Below are 17,411 nucleotides of genomic sequence, written 5' to 3'. Positions count from 1 at the left end.
CGCTACTAATATATAAGGAGGTGCATAACCAATATAATCAATACAATGAGTTGGCTAGTTTTTAGGGTTACCTGTAAATAACCCTTTTTGGGAAGAAGTGCAAAACTAAGCCATTTGGCTAATTCAGATTTAACTTACTGTGTATTCTCTTATTCAGCTCTTGAAATGTCCCTGATATTTGGGTACACAACAAGGATGAAGTTACAATGAAAAGTCACAATGACCCAGCCAAATATAATCAGAATAAACAAGGAAAGTCCCCAAAGTACCAGACAAATTCACCAGTTATACAAGTAAACAAGTTATAACATTCTGCATTGTGCCCTAAATTGTATATTTGTTCATAAAACTTTATTATTATGTAATGAATCGGAGGAGAGGGATATTGATAAAAATACAGAATTATCTTGGGTATAAAAGACTGTACTGAGACGTTAAGTCTTTGCCTAGGGTGCGTGCAGCCTGTTCACTGGCCCGCCACCCTCAATTGATCGCTGAGGTGTGGTACTTTGTACCTATGCTGAAATAAACCTGTTCCTTGGATCCGAACACTGGAGTTAGCAGTGGTTTTGTCTGTTATAGCAAGCAGTCATTGTCTACTTTGCAGACATTTAATATTAGTGTTTAGATCTTTTGGAAAAAAAGAATAAAAATGTCTAACTTTTGCTGTTCTTTCTACTTCTCCTTCCCACTTGCTCCATTTTTCTCAGCTGAAAACCAGGTGAACAGCTATCACCCAACTCTCTGCAGACCACTAAAAAGTGCTCTACAGAGCACAGTTTGGCAGCCTCTGAGCAGATTAATGCCTGGGGTGAGTAAGTTCCATATTGATTCAATGCAACAATTCATTTCTGAACAGCTGTTCTAATTTCCTACACTGAATTGCAGTATGAAAGCGCACAGGATACCAGTTCAAAACGTCTTAAAAATGAGAGACCCTCAAAACATAAATTTGAATTAATTCTGTCAGGGGATGTTTAAGATCTGAGGTTTTGACTCAGGCCCAACATTTATATCGGGTTTTATACTGCCTAAAAAGAAACATCTGTGGATGGCAGTTTTGTTTTACTATACAGTTGGTAAGATATATGTCTTTATTTCTGCAATTGCACTTTAAAAAAAAAATCAGTTCTGCAAGCATAACATGTAAAAAGGGTGCTGAAACCAAAGATTTGTCTATGTGGCATTAACCTCATATTACAGATTATCTCCATATGGAGAGGTTAATTTACCAAACAGGGAAACAGAATGGGCTTTTTTTTTTTTTTAAAATGAAATTTGGAAATCTTTCCCAGAAGGGTACAGTGGATCAGAACTTTAGAGGATTATACTCCAGATATGTAAATACTGAGCATGTGATGAGAGCTGTTTTAGGGAACTCATTTTATTTATTATTAAAATATTAAGACACCTAAAACTTATTTTGAAATGCTGGATAATGTTTCTATTTTTTCTGATCTCTGTCTCCTTAACCCTATTCAAACCAGAAGAAATACATCCTATTGCAGAGGAACTATACAAGGTTCTCTGCATTATGGATGATCACACTAGCCCTGTTGGAGTGGAGGCTATACACCCTATATGTGCAGGGGAGGTCTCCACATTGGCTCCAAATAGGTTGCTGTGGTGGGACTGTTGTAGCAGGCCAGAAAGGGACCACTGAATTTTTGTTTACATTGGTTCCTGGGAAATCTCCCACGCCTTCAGGTTTTGTTTTCACTGAAGATTATCTAAAATTCTCCCACACTTGCTGTAGCCGTATTGGTCGTAACTATGCTGGGACTCGCAGGCTTTGCAAAGAAATACGACCATGTTGTCTAGACTAGCCTGTTTAGCCAACACAGTGATAAAGTGGCACTAGCAGCCAGTCTACAATAGTATTTTCAACATTGCTAGCACTGTTGGGGATTGCATCAGTACTAAAACAACCAACCACAACCACTCAACCCAACCGCAGAGAGTATCCTACAAGCTCTCAGTGTAGACAGCTGTAGAAGGTGCAGAGAGACTGATTCGTAGCCTGGAACAGAGGCATTAGAAGGGACTGTACTGTAGCATTCCAACCTGAATGCAACTTGGGGGTGGATGCCATTCTCCTTAATTCTCCACAAAAGCCTAGGCTTTGCACTGAGAGGGATGAGAACTTCAGCCATTGGTCCCCTGACACTAGAAATGTAAATACTGAATACATTGGGTACTTCCTTGAGGGACTGGCTAAATTTAGATAGTAAATATAAAATAATAAGTATTAAGGGACCTTTACAGTACTAACTAATGCAGAGATATGTACATGGTAATGGGGATAACTATGGATTGGAGTAATCCCTTAGTTTTTAATAAGGTAATAGCTTCATATTTGCTAAAGTGTAGTGGTAGAAATAAGGTCTGATACTCAATTGTTTAACAAATTTATCTTTTTTTCTTAAATAATCAAACTTTTCTAGTTACAAAACAACAAGAAGGAGCTTAAACATACACAAAGAATCCACGTGGATAAAAATAACAAACTTTGCACTGTCGGCACATTTCACCCAAGAATCTCCAAGAACTTTTCCCAACGTGGAGCCCTCCATGCTACTGTGTGCTAGTATTATATAACCATTTTAGAAAACAAGGAACTGAGGGACAGAGAGGATATGTGCCTTGCTTCCCGAGAGTCTGTGGTAGATCCAGTAATTTATCCAGGCAATGTGAGCCCCTACATTGCTCTAATCAGTAGACTATTTTACATACCATTTCTTACTTATTTTTTAATCTTTTCTGAAATGCACCTACCTCTTGGTGGGTGAAAATCAGCTCTCCCTGGCCAAAGTCAGAAGAAGGGTGTTCTGAAGGACAAACTCAACTGGGGTGGGGGTCCTGTGGGGCTGCTGCACAGTGCCTCCACAGGTATTATTACAGCCTATAGTCTCATATCATGGCTTCTGCCTCTCTATGCCCTCTTTGTTGAGGTTTCTATTCAGCTACATCTGTGTAGAGTTTGAGCCAGCTACCACTGAATAGCAACTCCCTCCCCCCCCAAACAAAATAAAAACATTGACTTCAATGGGAGGAAGACTGGGATTTAAGATTATTAAACCTTTAAACGGATTTCTATTTTGTTTCAGAACACAAACCCCGCCTCCAAATGAAAAAGAGCGTTTCACCTCCAAATTAATTGGCTACTCAATTTGATGTTCAACTTTAGAATAACATTACTTCTGGTGTTTAGCGAATTCTAGGTTTAAATAAATAAATAATTACTTGATCCTGGATTCATTCTTTAGTAGATTTTTTCCTTAGATTTCCCATGATCTTTTACTCATGTTACATAATTCAGCTTTGTATTTAGTTAAACTTGATACTCCTGTAAATATCTTCTAAAAACATCTAAACAACCAAATCTATCAAAGAACCTATAGTAAAGGGTTTTTAATTTTTTTTGTTTAATACTACTATGGACCCATTCCATCTATAGACACATTACAGGACATTTTTCATTTGTGCTTCCTTCACAACCAGACTATAACTACTAGGTTTTTAAGCACAGCCCTCCCTGGAAATAAAGGAGTGCTTATCATAAAGTGATGGAGTTGTTCACTATTTATACCTGCTTTTCAGCTTGTTTCAAGAGCTTTTGGAATCGCTCATCCTCCAACACACACTGGGGAAGGTCAGTCTCTCCTCTGGCTTTCATCTCCTCAAGCTTCTGTTTAAGATCGCGCAGTGCCTGAAGTTCATCGTTCAGCCGATTCTGTCGCGTCCGAGATGCCTGGAGGTCCAGCTCCAAGTCAAGAGAAGTGCGTACAGGGTGCTCTTGCGTAGCTCTTCGCATGATCGACTGGCACGCAGGCTGAATTGTTCAGGAATGATAATGTAATAAAAAGTAAGAGTACATTTAATATACAAAGGCTGAGGTAAGGAGTTGCCAGTTGGGTAAGGAATGTTCACATTTATTTTTTCTGAGCACAAGTTGCCATACCAGATCAGGTCAAAGTCCACAGGCCATCTACTCTGGAATTCTGCTTCTGGCAGCAGCCAGTGCCTAAAGCTTCACAAGATGCTGTAAAACTCCTATAGTTTGTACGTTACAGATGCCATATGGCTATGCCAGAATAGCCATGCCAGCATAGCCCCCAATGTAGATGAAGCCTCCACTTTCAGGAGTTTTTCTGTCCATCAGAACACTACCTCCCTGAATGACATTAGCTATGTTGCCAGAAGCCCTCTCTCATGAAGTTACAGGCGAGTCTCATCTTACGCGGGGGTTCCGTTCCGCAGTTAGCACATAAAGTGAAAACCACGTATAGTCAAAATTACATTGAGTTGAATGGCGGCTGGAATCGACCGCACTACAGGTACAGTATTAAAATTGTTATTTTTCTTTTTTTTTTGTTTTTTGCCGACCGCGTAAAGCTGAAATCGCGCATGTTAAATGCGCGTAAGATGCGACAGACCTGTAGCTGCATCTACAGTGGTGCTTTTGTTGGCATAACTATGTCAGTCAGGGGTATGGTTTTTTCACTCCCTTGACTGATGTAGCTATGCTGACATAATTTATGTGTAGACCAAAAGCCTTAGAGAAAAATTGCTTTCTGACCCTCACAGCAACACAATTATGAAGTATGAGATTTAACAGTCTTTAGCTTTCTTAGCTCTGCATGTGTCATTAATAGTCAAAATTATCCAGGACTTCTAAAATTCCAGACATAGCATTTGATTCAATGACCTCCTGTAGCAGGCCTCAATCCAGCAAGGCACTTAAATACATGTCTAACTTTAAGCGCGAGTAGTCCCATTGATTTCAGTAGGACTATTAATTTTCTAAAGTACCTTGCTGATTCGGGAATGCCAGAGATTGACCATAGTCTGTAAACAAGTATTTCCCTTTCAGTGCTTCAAATTTACTTCCTTTAATTTAATTGAGTTTTCTCACATGATGGTCAGAGTAAACCCCCCTGACTTTGCAATCTCTTCTCCCACATCAACTCTGCCATCCTGCTAAGTACAGTCAGCCTTCCTTAGACCCTTTCAATGCTTGTTGTATCTCTGAAGCCTAGTAACCAAAAATGGACACAGTCCCCTAGGTGAGAATGTATATTTCATTTTATGTATTGTCATAATATCCTTTTCTCCTTCAAATCCCTTCATTATTCACAAAAGTTCTTGGAGGAAATTCATTGAAAAAGAAAACAAAGTATGGTTGAACCCTTGAAACTATGGGATTTTCCCAACCCTTCCACCAAAAGTATGTTTAGGATGAATGTTGTCTGTGTGTTCTTTATGTATACTATATATAAACATGCATAATATATTATTTTATATTTAAATAGTGTGTCACATTATTGAAGGATCCAGATGACTTTTATACACTGTACAGCATATCTCTGAAACAACTAACCCTAAATGTGAGGGTGGCAACTATCTGGCACACATCCTAATAGTGAGGAAGGTGCAATTCTGCCCCAGGGTACCAGGGCAAACCTATACTCTCACAAGAAATGCCATGGGATCGTTACTATCCAAACATTGGCGAGACAATTTTATTGCTAAAGGTCTCATTCAACGGACCTAGACACAATTAATGGAACTCTGTTTATCTGCTTTGGAAAGATGATGGGCCATGTCACAGTTGTGTCAAGATTTGGATCTGGGATCCCAGGGAGTCTGGGTGTTTCAAAGAGATGCTGAGATCACTCTGTAGACTCCAGATGCCTAAAATCAAGCTGATGGTTTAAAATTAAATAGAAAAAAGTAGCAGATATGTGGATCACTGCTCAGATGAGATGGCACTTACCCTTTTAACTCTCAAGCTCCGTCGTTCTGTGGCATTTCTCACAAAGAGAGACTTTTTGGCCAGTGTTGAGCTGTCACTGTCACTTCGATTCAGCTGTCAAAATATGGATATAAATACTCTGATATAAAACAGCGGTATATTTCAATACAAGGCTTGTTCTGGTTTTAAGTTAGAAACATTTAGAAAACCTCAAGGATGTTGATGTGGATCATTCTTGGGGTTCAATAAAACCTCTCAGTCAGATAAAATATATGTCCAGGGTTAGCATCTTAAAGAGCGCAAAGACATTTACTGCATGAAAGCAATCTGAAGCCACATAATGAACCCTAGGCTATTTAGTGGTGGTGAAGGATAACATTAGGTAATTTTACTCTATTTTTGTTCTTCAATTTACATTGCCAATCCAGACAATATCAGTGGTTCTATAACATGAATATAAACATCCCCCCCATACACATCGACATTTCAGCAGTTTTTACTTGGAAGCAAAACGATGATTCAGCCAGTAGGTCGGCAACCTAACTTCTTAGCTGAGACCCCATTTCCCAACATTTTGAAAGTCAAGCCCCCCTTTCAGGGGAAGGGAATCCCCTGCTACCTCATGTACTGTTAAAGGCCCACTCACCTTAATTTAATCAATCTTATATGCCTCCCCTGGAGGAGTTGTGCCCAACACTGGCTTAGCCAATCACATTCTCTTCCTCATAGAGCACATGACAGTCACAGCATAATGATGACACACAGGTGATGGAAGGTTACTCATGGCTTGAAATGGACTGTTGCATCAGTCACCAATTATGGTGAAATTAAAATAGGATCATTTGCAGTTTACAATATTTTTATTGAAAATGCATTGTGGATTGTTTAAAAAGTTTAATTAGCTTAGCACAGGGCATACTGCCAAAGCATTGGCTGTTTTACAGTCCTCTTACTTCCAAGGTTGCGAATACTATTCACTTGCCTGGGGTAGACCCTTATCAACAGAGCTGCACAGGGAAAAGCAAATTACTCTACACGTTCACCTGGCCAACAAGCAACAATCTCAACCTCAGTCTTATTTGGATTGAATATATGTATGTGCAGATCCTCCTTCAAGAATATTACTACTTCTCAGAAATCATTACCACAGACTAAACAACAACAGTGGCTCTTTTCTTAGGCCATATCTACATGGGGGACCTTACAGCGGCTCAGCTGTGCCACTACAGCTGTGCCACTGTAAGGTCCCCCGTGTAGCTGCTGTATGCCGGCAGAAGAGAGCTCTCCTGATGGGGAAATAAAACCACCCAACGAACGGCGGTAGCTTTGTCAGCGGGAGAGCGTCTCCTGCCGACAAAATGCTGTCTACACCGGCACTTTTTGTCAGTAAAACTTGTGTCAGTCAGGGGTGTGTTTTTTTCACACCCCTGACCAACAAAAATTTTACTGATAAAAGTGCCATGTAGTTACACTATAGAATCATAGAATATCAGGGTTGGAAGGGACGCCCTGCTCAAAGCAGGACCAATTCCCAGATAGATTTTTGCCCCAAATCCCTAAATGGCCCCCTCAAGGATTGAACTCACAACCCTGGGTTTAGTAGGCCAATGCTCAAACCACTGAGCTATTCCATGACATGACAGATTGTTCTCAAACTGAATAAGTATATCAATATATACAGTAGCAGAATTAAAAGAAAGCTGGTTTAAAGTCTAATACAGTTATCAGAAAGATTATTAGTACTCTTTTCTGAAGAGCTGAAAAAATTAACATGAACTACAGGAATTTTGCTGCTGAAATTTCAATGACTGACAAAATCAGAGCCCTACAGCATTCTAATGCAGCATTTATGTGAAAAGAAGAACCTTGTGATATGGATACATGTCCCTAGAGAGAAGTCAGTCTTCTCCCATACAAACTCAGCTGTTAACTCATCAATACTAATGATCAGACATTAGCATCTAAACGTTCGTTAAACACTTTTCAAAGGAACAAATGGGATTTTGGTCCCTACCTATCCTTTGTGTCTTTGAGACTCTCCCCCTACAAACTCTACTGACTATACATACTTCATGAGAGTCACTTTCAAATCATCATCTGAGAAGAGGTGCTTTACTATAAGGGAGTGGACATCAGCTGGAGTGAATTGTCTGTAACTTGAAGTCTTTTAAACCATGATTTGAGGACTTCAGTAACTCTGCAAGAGGCCAAGGGTCTATTACAGGAGTGGTGGGTGAAGTTCTGTGGCCTGCAATATTCAGGAGGTCAGACTAGATGATCACAATGGCCCCTTCTGGCCTTGAAGTCTATGAGTGCATATCCATCAGATGTTTTCTGCCCAGGACATGCTGCACAGTGGGGGAGGAAGGATGGTCTTGTGGTTCAGGCAGTGGAACGGGACCCAGGAGGTCGGGGTTCTGTCACCAGCTCCACTACTGGCTTCCTCTATGATCTTTTGGCAAGTCACAATCTCTGTGTCCTGTTCCTGCCACAGTCACAATTTGAGATGCTGCATGGTACCTTGGTTTCACACTCTGGTTACATCTATACAAGCAAACTTCATAGCCATAATTTACCACCAGTTCAGCTCCACTGCTGGTAGGATGGGTGGAATATACTGCCATGCCCAAGTTTACATAACAGTAGCTAAAACCATCAGGGCCCTCTCTACATCACACCATCCATCATTACTTCCTCTGGAGGAGCTGCACAAGTAACAGCATTAGGGCTGCAAGGTTCACCAGTGTAAACAAGATCTCAATGTGCCGGGGTTAAACAACAGACAGTGGGCCCTGGATTCAGCCAAAAAGTTATCCAAAAGTTATGCAAAGCCTGTAGAGCAGAGTATTCTATGGGTACCTAATATGCTTAGTGAGTGCAAGAGGAAGTGAAAGGTCATTTCACAGGAGAGTCACCTTGTGACAGGATAAATATGACATAGTGCTAAGTGCTTTCATACCAATTATTTAAATTTTTTAATCAGATAATCACCATAAAGTTGGGACCAACTTTAAAAATTTCATTATTTAAAATGGAAACTTCTGACCAATTGAGGAGTGGGATTGGTAAGGAATTAAAATGCTGAGGGAAAAAACTTACCACTGAAGCCATACTCAGATCAAAGCAAATATCAAATAAAAAAAGATCAGTTTGTTTTTAAATTAAAATTTGTGTAATACAGCTTGTGATTACTTCTTAGATTTTAAAACAAAATGTTTTTATTGTTTAAATACCAAACACTTATATCTATTGCTGATAAACTAAGGCAGTCTCCATGTTACCACTATTCAAAGGGAGACTAAAACTGTATTGTCAGAACCAAATTTGAGACTAATGCCCAAGGCAGAGCTCAGGGACACAGTTGCAGCAGAGTTTCAGAACTGCATCATGTAGATGCTAACCATACTATCCAATCTGAAATCACGGTAAGCTTCAAAAAGTGATTCAAAACTGATAGCGGCTGAGCTTTTTCCAGTCTATGTTGCCCTCACATGGTACGTTATTAAAAAATGCTAATGCAGCGTTTGCTTATTGTGAGCTTTATTCTAACACATTTTCAACAGATCAAAATTGCCAGATGATTTCAGTGTATTGCGATGTGTGAATTACTGTTCTGTTTATACAGTGAAACACACCCCTTTGCAAAGGTCCAACACAAGACACTTCATAGATACAAGCCCTCTGCAAAGGGTTGCTTTTCATCCACAGTAAAAGTGTTTTGACACAATATATGAGTTCACTGTAAGCCTGTTCCACTGTGCATCAGTATGTTCTTTTGAAAATCCAAGAAAAACACAATTAAGACTCTTGCAGGTGAAAAGTGGGTTTTCCCAGTACATGACTCATTGCCACTAAATGTGCCATTGCCAAGGAATTAAATGACTCTTTAGTTAATAGTATCTCATTGAGAGTGCTTTTCCTCTTACCCTACAGATGTACTGGTTCCGCTCTCCTGGAGAGAAGGTTTGCGAGCGCACTATCATGCTGTTCCTGACAAAGGGACGCTGTCTAGAGCTCAAGCTGGCTCTGTCCTTGGGTCGGACTGCCATATTCTCATTAACTGCTTCCTCAGTATTAGTCTCTTTATCAACCTGTCAAGAGAAATTTAAAATAAAAAATATATATACACATACACTCCCCGGCCAGCGATATACCTTTCAAGCACTGCTTTCTACCCTCCCAAGACCATTTAAGTTGAAATCCAACAGAGAAAGCAAAGAATCTTACCCATAACTAAGTGCAGCAGTATTCAATTAAAAAAAAATCAGTTAAAAAGTGTAAGAGAAACCTTGCCAGGTGTTCCCTGTGCCCAATACAATTGCCACTTCCACCTGAAACTTCTACAGCAGGGGCCTCACTAATCTGTAAACCACAATCGAGAAAGTCTGTACTCAGAACAAACATTTGGGTTTGCAGTTTACAGCTTCACAGTGAGGTTCTGATGCTGTGCTGGGGGCAGGACTGAGAAGGGTGATGCCACATGCCTAAAGGACTAACGGGGCATTTCATATTACCCCTGGACTCCCTCCCCGCAGCAAACACCCTGAAACATAGCTACATCACTGACTGCTGCTGTTCTTCCTTGCCCACCCCACGGCAACTGCTTATCTGCCAACCTCACTAATCTGAACTGGGGCTTCCCACTCGACTAATTCATACAATATTAATTAGGTCCTACTTTATTTACTGTGCCCACTAAAGTAAGCATTTAGGTATCTTTTTTCCTTTTTCTACAGCAAAGTTGATTGTTCTTTGAAGTTTTCACTTATCTAGTTGTCCATACAGACCAGAGAATGTCTTAAGCAGCAGCACAGCAACTGTAGGAGGATTTGGCACTAGTAAATCACATTTCAATCAGTATTGCAATCAGATATTGCACCGCCACCTGCTGCTAGGCCTCTGACTCACTGCTGAATGCAGGTCTTCTTAACAAGGCTTAGACCACAGCTTTAGGCTACGATTCAGAAAATTACTTAAGCATGTGTCTAACTTTAAGCAGGTAAGTTGTCCTAGGCATGTGCTTAAGCATCTTGCTGAATCAGGGCCATGACCTGTGCCTGCCAGTCTGGTCCCCAAAAGACCCTCAATCCATTTGGCCACTCCCTGAACTAACTGAGAGCTAATTACAATCCCCAATGAGTCACTAGACCAAACATTGAACTTTTCCAAGTTCAAATGGAAGATTTATGTCTAAATTCCCTGCACTAACTTCAAAGATCTTAATTTTTTTTGAAAGCACAATCTTAAGAGAAATAAGAAAAAAATAAAGATGAAATCATGACATACATAAGCAAAAAATAACTTATACATTCATAACCTTAAAGCTACTAAACTAATTTTCTTTCAACTTGAATTTTTTCCTTACTCAGAGACCAAGTAAAGACTGGAGTTTTAAGGTAGTTGTTTTTAAGTTAAAAGCATGCAACATTTTCAACTAGAATGAATGTTAGAAGTTCACACTTGCCTAACTCAAAAATGACCAATCTGATTTTGCTCAAACTTACTATACAAACAATTGCTATAATAAATGTCATGGTAATCTTTAAGCTTTCAAACCCGATATACTATTATGGCATACGCCAAGGGAAAGAAGCAAATAAACATTTCATAATACTAAGTGGTGTCTTCAAACATGCAGTATGCTTTAGGGAAGCACAATCTAAAATATTCACCAGTGTCGGGACTACAGCAGCTAACTGATTGCCAGGGGCATCAGCGTGGTCACTTTCTTTCCCACCCTTGTTTTCATCTGTCTCTGCTGTATCGGTGCATAATCTCAAGTTATCTGTATATCCGCCTTCCTCTGCCAATTTAACTCCATCCTCCTCTTCATCCACAATTTCATCAGACACCTCTGCTAGCATTTCTAACCTGCAAGAACAAAAATAACCCAAGTTATCCTTGAATTGACAAGACCCACAGGAGAAAAGTACTGGAATGCCTAAATCCTGCACCTTGTACAAGAGGCGTATTGTTATCAATACGTTATCTTGATAAGAACAGGATGATTATAGTATCACCAAATGCTTCCAAATTACTCATGTGAATGCATTTTTAATTATATGCTCCAAGAAAAAACAGAAAGCTCTGTTATAATTCACCTTGGAGAACATTGTAACAAAGCACACTAAATGTGATAGCACCATGCTGCTCTGGTGATAACGTGCACAATAAACATTTAATGCTATGAAAAAGCCTTATTAAAGCTTCCTGTACGTGATCACACATTTCTGTATGACAACTACCGAAAAGGCGTACTGGGAAATACAGTTCCTTAACATACACAACAAGATACAGTGATTTAGCAACAGAACCTGTCCCCACTCATGGAGAAAGTTCACAATCCCTCCAAAACAAGAACAAACAGCACATATCCTGTCTATGACATGCAGCAGCCCCCTCACCCTAACTCCTATTCATCTCTCATTACAGTTTATGGACTGCAATAAGATGGGACAAGTAACATTTGTGATGTGGCATTTTGGGACACTGTCAGTGAGTCAGGAAGAACTGAGTGGATTACACAGAAGGGGGGGGCGGGGAATTAGAACTTTCAGTATATTTGGTAAACTTAAGTGAAGATAATAAATTGTCCCTGAAGAGGAAGAGATTTTTTTTTCCTGGCAAGTAAAGCACTTTTCCTAAGCCTACAATGAGGGTCAATGTAAAGAACAGCTTTACCAGTCTTCATCAGCACCCCTGTTCTCCTGCCCCTCCTCCTCCTCCTCCTCCTCCGCCAGCTCTTGCTCTACCGCTTCCAGCTCAGCAGATGTCCTCTCCAGCAGAGCCGAGACAGCATCCTGATGGCGTAAATAAAGAGAATGAAACTAGACACAGTACATTAGGCAAGAAATGACAACGCTTACAAGAGTTGCGTTTCCCTGGCATTCCCTTACACCAGGAAAATGTGATTAAGTGATAATAAAAAGGCAAAGTATGGAAGCTTATGCCGGGGATCAGAATTCCAGACATGCTATATACTAATTAGTTGTGTGAAAACATTCAAAAGGAGATTTAAGTATTTTAATAGGGTGATACCATGAAGTATATTTCTTCTCTAATGAGGGGTGATTATAGTATCGCCTAAATAGGAAGAAAAGATTATTTTTTAAAATCACGTATGTCTCATGCTGTTCTTGTGATGCAAGCACAAAGCAGAAAAGTTTGTTTTCACTGGAATGATTAAGGTACAATTTGCATTAAAAGTATTTTTAAAACGCAATGAAAATATTTTAACATTTAACAAAGAACAAAAAACAAAGCTGTTTCCAAAATACACACATGAAAATAAGAAACCAAGTTAACTAACAGGGAAATTAGGGAGACTCTTATTTTAAAAACAATGTAAGGAAGGTCAGAAGAAGGAGAGATTAAAACATAGGACCCAATCCTGCAACCCATAGTTAGGCCCTGATTCTACAAACACTTATGCACATGCTTAATATTTACAACCCCCTATGGGACTAGTAAAGTTAAGCATGCACATGAGTGCTTGCAGGATTGGGACCCTAGGCCCTAGTAAAGTCAACGAATAAGAACTGCAGTTTGGCGCATATAACATTAGTGCAACTGCCTCAGTGGGGTGAGGGAGTAGGGGTCAATGCCTTTTTTCTTGCTTTCGCTGGCTTAGCCAACACACACTGCTCACCAAGTCCAACGAGCCTGACAATTGCTTGTAAGGCAGAAACACCGATTCCTCATTTTGTTCCTTGTTCTTTTTGCCAGGAATTTGCTTGCAGGGCAGCAGATTATACCACAGAGTATAGGTCTCATTAGAAAATGATAAATCTGCAAGGCTGAGCTGAGTTCCAGCCTACACAGAATGACAGATGGAAGGAAAAAGTTAAAATTGGTCATTTTTCCTGTATGAGAGCTGAGCTCTCGTTCTACAGTATTTTTCATTGTACAAAGGGCACCACAAACTTGACAAGCATTTCTGAGTGTTTTACAGCTCAAAAAGCATTGTTTTTTCCAGTGATGAAACCGAGTTTAAAGACCAAATGGAAATCTGTGCAAGCTACTCAATATTGCATATATTTTTTTTGAAATAAATAAAATACCAAGCTGAGCATTTACCTGTTACCAAAAAATGAGACCCCTGAAAACCCCCAAAATGCTTCTCTGGTATTCTGTAGCATTAAATAATGAACAACTGTTGGAGTCCACTGCAGAGTGCACATCTTGGGTTCTGGAGAGACAAAGCCACAATACCAACCCTATGGAGGACATTCTGGTCGATCTCAGTCCACTTCTCAGCAGACAGTTGGCCCATCACAAAAATCACCCACAACCACCAATACTAATTGGAACCTTCCTGGCAGTATCAGCGAAGAAGAATAAGAGTGAATAGTAGGGGAGATTAAGCTACCTTTTCATTCAGGGAAGGGAGACCTTCAGGTGAGGGTTGAGGCTTACTGGTTGGGAACTATGGGGAAATGTGCACTATTGCTGTCAGGGCTATACCCTGGAGATTTAAGTTCTCTGTTCTGTAGCTAAATAGAGGATTTCAGTCTCCACGGCTGTCAGTCTGGGTGCCTGGTTGGCACAATTCACTGACAGCCCTGACATGTGTCCCTTCTGCAGTGAGGGAGACCCTGGTGCACATCTACCTGGAAGGCACCAAGTGGCAGCCCCTCTTCTGGCACCTCCAAAACCTCCTGCTGAGGTTCCAGTGCATTCCCCCCCACATCTTTTTTTGTACGCATTCCCCGACTATAACTCCACAAAGTCACTGGGCCACCTCATCAACCTCCTCCTGGCGCTGGCCAAGATAACCATCCATCAGTCCAGGAGGAGGAAGCTCGAGGGGAGGTTCTTTACAAATGTGGGGCCTACTTGTGGACCCTATTTGTCTCATATACCTGTGCAGAGTTCCTTTGGGCAGTGTCCACTGGCTCCTTGGACGATGACTCAGAGCTAGAGACATTGTTCATGGTTTGCAGTTTATATTTTAAAGAGTCCTTGATTATTAATCAGTGTGCCTCATATATATCACCACTGCCACTGGGCAACAATATGTGATGACAGTGATAACAAATACAAAATATGGAAAGACTTCAAAATAAAACAATGATCTCTCCCCATGACAATGTCCTGGAAGGGAAATTTCCTTTTGTCTTTTTTACATGATGGCAAGCTTAATGGTAAATGAAAGCAAGTTATTAGTTATGTGATGATGACACAGTTAATCATGTCAGAAGCCAGAATAAATGGATAATGTCCCAGTCTACAGTATCCTGGATTGTTAATGTCACATATTATTACAATGAAGTATACTAGTCTCAAAACATGGAGCTTAATGCAGTCTACACAGTGTTGTACAAAAGATTTGCATTCCAGGCAGTGTTTTGTTACAACACAAGTTCACATCACTTTGTTTTACATATTGTATTTTATACTTTGGAGACCCAATTCTACTCTGACTTGCATCAGTGTTACATTGATGTAACTCCAATGAAGTTTAGATGAAATTACTCATGATCTACATCTGTGTGCTATACATCAATTTGTCATTGTGCAATATCATGGCAAGACAGAGCTTTTAAAACTGTCTCCATCCAACACCGTATTGTATACATGTGGAATTGCAGAGAAATGTAATCATCAGTGCTATTGAGACAACTCAGATGAGGTGCTGAATTCTTCTGGGAGCGTTGCAGAATTGTAGAAGCCATATTCATCAGTGGGGAATAAAACAAACAAATGCATGCCAAGCAAAGCTAATATAAAAATACATACCAGGCATTCTTCCCGTCGAGTTTTACTGACAGAACAAACATCTACACGTAATGTCTTCTGCTGCAAAGCTTCTTGGGAAATGGCTACTCTGAATATCTCATTGAATAAAATGGTTTCCATAGCAGGATGGACTTTAGTGCGGAACAGACAGCTGATGTCAACTGAGGATGGAAGTACTGCTACCCTAAAATACCTGAAGGGAACAAAATAAAATGATTTACATGTGTAGCAAATAGCACCTAGTATGCAAGCACAATTACAATTTAAGATCATTCACAAAATCCAAAATTAATGGCTTCTTAATATTTTACCCCTGTAATTGTCTCATGCTCAGCTGCAGGTGCACTATGCTTAACACGTGCCAGCTGCTGAGGGGAAAAGTGAATCACTGCAGCCAGCCTTCCACCGTGGAGGGAAACTGATCACAAGGTTTGAAGGAAAAGTGCATGCCAGGGAAATGGACAGGCAACAATTCAGTTGGGAGGAAGGAGAAAGAGGGGGCTGATAAATTTAACTTCCCACCTGTCCCTTGCACAGCCATTTCCCCAAAAGTTATTTCTGTGCCTTGGGAAGGTAATGACAGATGAGGTAGGCATTGCTGACTCTATCCAAATGAATCCTTTGCTTTAGTATTAAGTGAGAGACGCTGAAGATCATGTCACAGAAAGTGGGATACATTATCCTAATGGAAACAAGAAATCCTAGAAAGTTGAAAGATCCTTTTGGAGCAGAGAGAGAGTTGGAAAATTGAGAGAAAAAAGTTAAACACTTAGAAATGACTTCAGTAGCATGGTGGAATGCATTTCTGAGAAAAAGGAAAATTGAAAACTAGTAAAAGAGAAAGAAAACAGCTAGGAAAGATGAGAAGCAGTACTTGACGGAGATTAATATTATGCTAGTATTTAATAATCACACCCCCTATTCCCACGTGTAGATGTAGCCTAAGTTCAACAGTCTCTGTACTCTTATTGACACCCTGGCCAACAGTGTGGTTTCCATATTTGAATCCTGCCTTTACATATGCATCAAGTGTACCAAGGATCTTTCCTTAACCCTCATCTTTTATGCACCTTCTCACTTTAGCTAGCTTCATTTTCACCTCACTATCAACCACCTTGGACTTCTCTTCTATATTGAAGTCCTCTAACTACGATTCCCAAGTATCTACTTTTATTGACTGTATCAAGTCACGGATATGTCAGCTTTCTACTGCTGAATACTCTGAAGACTTAAAAGGACACTGACAACTGAATGTCTTAAATTCCAAATTGTGAAAACAAGGTTTCATAAAACCTACCATCAACAGCACAACACAATTTTTTTTTAAAAAGGGACCAACGAAAACAGGTGTTTTTTCCACAAATGCACATTCTCCGGTGTGTTTCAAAGATGGCAGTACTAAGTGAATAAAAGTGAAACTGACTTCATTGATTGTCATTGTACAAGCTAAGAAAAATGTAAACGGCTTACAAATACAGACAAGTATATTGGATTTTAAAAATTCTTTCACTTCTAACAAGCTATGGCTTTGTATCAGAAGAAAACAGCTCATATTTTTTAAACTAACAGTATATCTTGGAGTCCTTTTTGTGGAGTAAAGAATTCTTTGCCCCAGGTGTCTGACTTCAACCTTTTACTTTGGTCCCAAGGCCAAAAATATTGGGAATCAACTTGTTTTTCTTACTATATCTTCAGAACACTGCTAATATTTGTACTTCACTTGATCTTTAATGCTCTAACTTTGACAGCCTTCTTCATACTGTACATTAGCCATGTCTCATCTCAACTTTCCATTTTCACAGTCTTTCTAAATTTCTGCACTATAAATTTTAGGGGGGCATAATAGTGGTAGACACAACTATTAACTCCAAAAAACAAGATTGTGTCACACACATCCTTCATGTTCACTGGCTTCCTA

At 39.9% G+C, this 17,411-nt stretch overlaps 1 protein-coding gene across 1 annotated transcript in view; it reads right to left on the bottom strand.

Annotated features, from left to right (window-relative positions):
- The window catches only part of WWC2 (WW and C2 domain containing 2), a 162,969-nt gene that overhangs the window by 10,672 nt on the left and 134,886 nt on the right, over positions 1-17,411 (bottom strand). Inside the window, exons 15-21 of the mRNA XM_024194493.1 lie at positions 15,494-15,686; positions 13,404-13,568; positions 12,437-12,555; positions 11,428-11,626; positions 9,682-9,846; positions 5,777-5,869; positions 3,590-3,832 (exon numbers count right to left, since the gene is read on the bottom strand). Of these exons, the coding sequence (XP_024050261.1) occupies positions 3,590-3,832; positions 5,777-5,869; positions 9,682-9,846; positions 11,428-11,626; positions 12,437-12,555; positions 13,404-13,568; positions 15,494-15,686 (1,177 nt within the window). The remainder of the gene's footprint in view (positions 1-3,589; positions 3,833-5,776; positions 5,870-9,681; positions 9,847-11,427; positions 11,627-12,436; positions 12,556-13,403; positions 13,569-15,493; positions 15,687-17,411) is intronic.

This window comes from Terrapene carolina, unplaced genomic scaffold (genome assembly GCF_002925995.2).
Source record: "Terrapene carolina triunguis isolate 2854851 unplaced genomic scaffold, T_m_triunguis-2.0 Scaffold66, whole genome shotgun sequence".
Classification (NCBI taxonomy): Eukaryota; Metazoa; Chordata; order Testudines; family Emydidae; genus Terrapene; species Terrapene triunguis.
This window is presented reverse-complemented; position numbering and strand designations above follow the sequence as displayed.